The sequence below is a fragment of the Hipposideros armiger genome, unplaced genomic scaffold, assembly GCF_001890085.2.
Source record: "Hipposideros armiger isolate ML-2016 unplaced genomic scaffold, ASM189008v1 scaffold_66, whole genome shotgun sequence".
Lineage (NCBI taxonomy): Eukaryota > Metazoa > Chordata > Mammalia > Chiroptera > Hipposideridae > Hipposideros > Hipposideros armiger.
The window spans coordinates 1859078-1861717 of NW_017731416.1; the positions used below are offsets into that span (position 1 = coordinate 1859078).

The window sequence follows — 2640 nt, forward strand, 5'->3', positions numbered from 1 at the left end:
TTCCTGAGGTCTAATTCCATCTTTTCAAAAACATTTTTAGCTCTAGGTAATCAATTGCTTATACGCTTGTCAAATAAATTTAATTTTTCCCTTATGGAGACCTGTTAAGAGCTTACTTAATCACAGAATCTTTTTTACATTTTCTAGGCTTGTTTACAAATTGATCCTGCTGAGAGAATATCATCTACTGATTTCTTGCATCATGAATATTTTACTCGAGATGGATTTATTGAAAAGTAAGCATTTTGAGTGAGTGTGGATTTTTTAGTGTTTTGTATTAGGAAATTTGACTAACATGAGAATTGCTACATAGGTTAATGTTACACATCAGAAAAACACAATTTAACAACAGAAAAACTCAATTTATTGAGTTCCTGTGTTGACTAGGTATATAGTAGACCTACAGGTGTCATGATGAAAAATTCTAATAAAAATAATTGCAGTTAACATTCATTGCACAATTACTATGTCCTAGGATGTGTGGTAACCATTTAAGACAAATTTTCAGTGGTCACCATTGGCCAGAGATAACATTAAATAAACAATCAATACTTTCTAGTTTTATCCCCATTTGGACCTCTGACTTAGAATACTTCAGTTTTTCCTCTTCTGATAGCATCTCTGATCTATATATTATAATTAAGATTCATTTCCCAAATGATTTTTTCTCTGCTTTACTTTCTCTTTGTGGCAGTGCCTGTTGTCATTTTCTCCCCATCAAATTGGAAGTTCCCTAAAGACAGGGACTATGCCTCTTATAGCCATTCTGTGTCCCACGTTGTCTATATAATATATAATGACAATGTAGATTCATAAATCAACTATATTTCTTTAAAAAAAACACCACTTTTTCTTTTTGGGCTTTAAATGCAACAGGAAAAGTTTCTTATTAATTGCAAAATCATTCAGTTGGCCTTTGGATGTGACATCAGGAAAATGGACATCAATTAAAAATATGATGGAGTTAAGACCAGGCATGGAAAAGTCCAGGAACTGCCATTGAAGAGAGAATAGAGTAGAAAAAGGAAAAGAAAAGGGAATCCTTGAGAGTAACTAGGCATTTCAGGAATCTTAATCTGAAACAAAAAAATGAGAAGATACATTGAAAGTACCGTATTTGCCGGNCATGGGATGGTGGCTACGCCCACCTGCAACTAAGATTGAACACAGCACCTTGAGCGTGTTTTTTTTATCTATTCCCATTTTTGGGTTGTTTCCTATTTTTGGCTATTACAAATAAAAGTGCTATGAACATTCATGTACAAGTCTTTGTGTAGATGTATATTTTTATTTCTCTTGGGTAAATATCCAAAAGTGGAATGGTAGGTTTAAGGTATGTGTATATTTAATTTTTAAAGAAACTGCCAGTCTATTTCTCAAAGTATCATATTTTATATTTTCCAAACTAGGGCATGTATTTAAATTTTCTGAATTATATTATTCACAGAAGGACTAATTTGTCTGCCTCTAATAGGCTATGACTTGCACAGACCATTGAGCATTTTTCTTGTTAAGTTTTATTGATGGATTATATTATGTTCTAAAATAAGCACATATTTTTAGCTAGTTGCAGTTTTAAGGATCTGGGTGTTCCTACATCATATAGTAAATAATGGACTCAATTTCACTTTGTGAGTCAACTTTGTGTGTGTGTATGTGGTAAAACACACATAACATGAAATCTACCCTCTGGCCAAATTTTAAAATGTACAGAATGGTATTGTTAATTATGTTCATATTATGGTATGGCATATCTCTACAACTTTTACTGTGAATCATTTTAAACATATACATTTTGAAATAAACTGAAGTATAATATTCTATGCAATTACCTTGGATTTTCTGGATTTGAATTCTAGCTCTTTTACTTAGGAAGTCTTAGAGAAATTACTTGAACTCTTTGGGCCTCAGTATCCTCCCCTGTACAGTAAGGATAATAATAATAGCTACCTTGTTGGGTTGTTGTTAGGCTCAAGTAACAGGAAAAGGCTGAATAGAGTGTTGTGTGTCATGCCGGAAGCATCAATAAAAGTTATCTATTACTATTATGTTTTGCCTTCTTTCAGAGGAAGAATGAAAATTATAAAGCAAATGGTTTTTATTCAAATTCTATCTTTAATACTTTGATTAAAGAAATGTGTTTTATTTGTAATTATAGTTATTTAGTTGTATATAGATTCATTACATGCAACTTATTATCCAAAACTCTTCCTTCCATTTGTTTTGTTTTGTGGGTATTTTTTATTGCTTCTCTACTCAGTTGAAATACTCCTCAGGTAGGGAAACAGAAAAGAGATATTCAAATAATGGATTATTGAAAAATTTGAGGGCTTCAATATTTGTGAAATTGTATTATGCTATAGAAAGAGCACTGGATTAGGAATCAGACAATATGAGTTAAAATTCTAGTTTGGCAAACCACTAATCGTGCTTCTAGCTCTGTAAAATAGAAATGCTAATCCATGAAACTTTCCATCTTCAGGGCTGAGAAGAGGATCAAAATGAGCCAATTAATTTCTGCTAATTTCGGCAGAAACAGACTGACTCATAGAATCATAGGAGTCATAATGCTTTACAAGTACAAATTTCTTAGGGAAATAAATGGTCAGAACTCACTGTCAGAAATTCCTAAAAAAAAAA

At 32.0% G+C, this 2640-nt stretch overlaps 1 protein-coding gene across 1 annotated transcript in view; it reads left to right on the forward strand.

The window, feature by feature from the left end:
- CDKL3 (cyclin dependent kinase like 3) overlaps positions 1 to 2640 on the forward strand; it is a 49227-nt gene that overhangs the window by 36468 nt on the left and 10119 nt on the right. The window contains exon 6 of the mRNA XM_019642157.1: positions 148 to 236. Within this exon, the coding sequence (XP_019497702.1) occupies positions 148 to 236 (89 nt within the window). The remainder of the gene's footprint in view (positions 1 to 147; positions 237 to 2640) is intronic.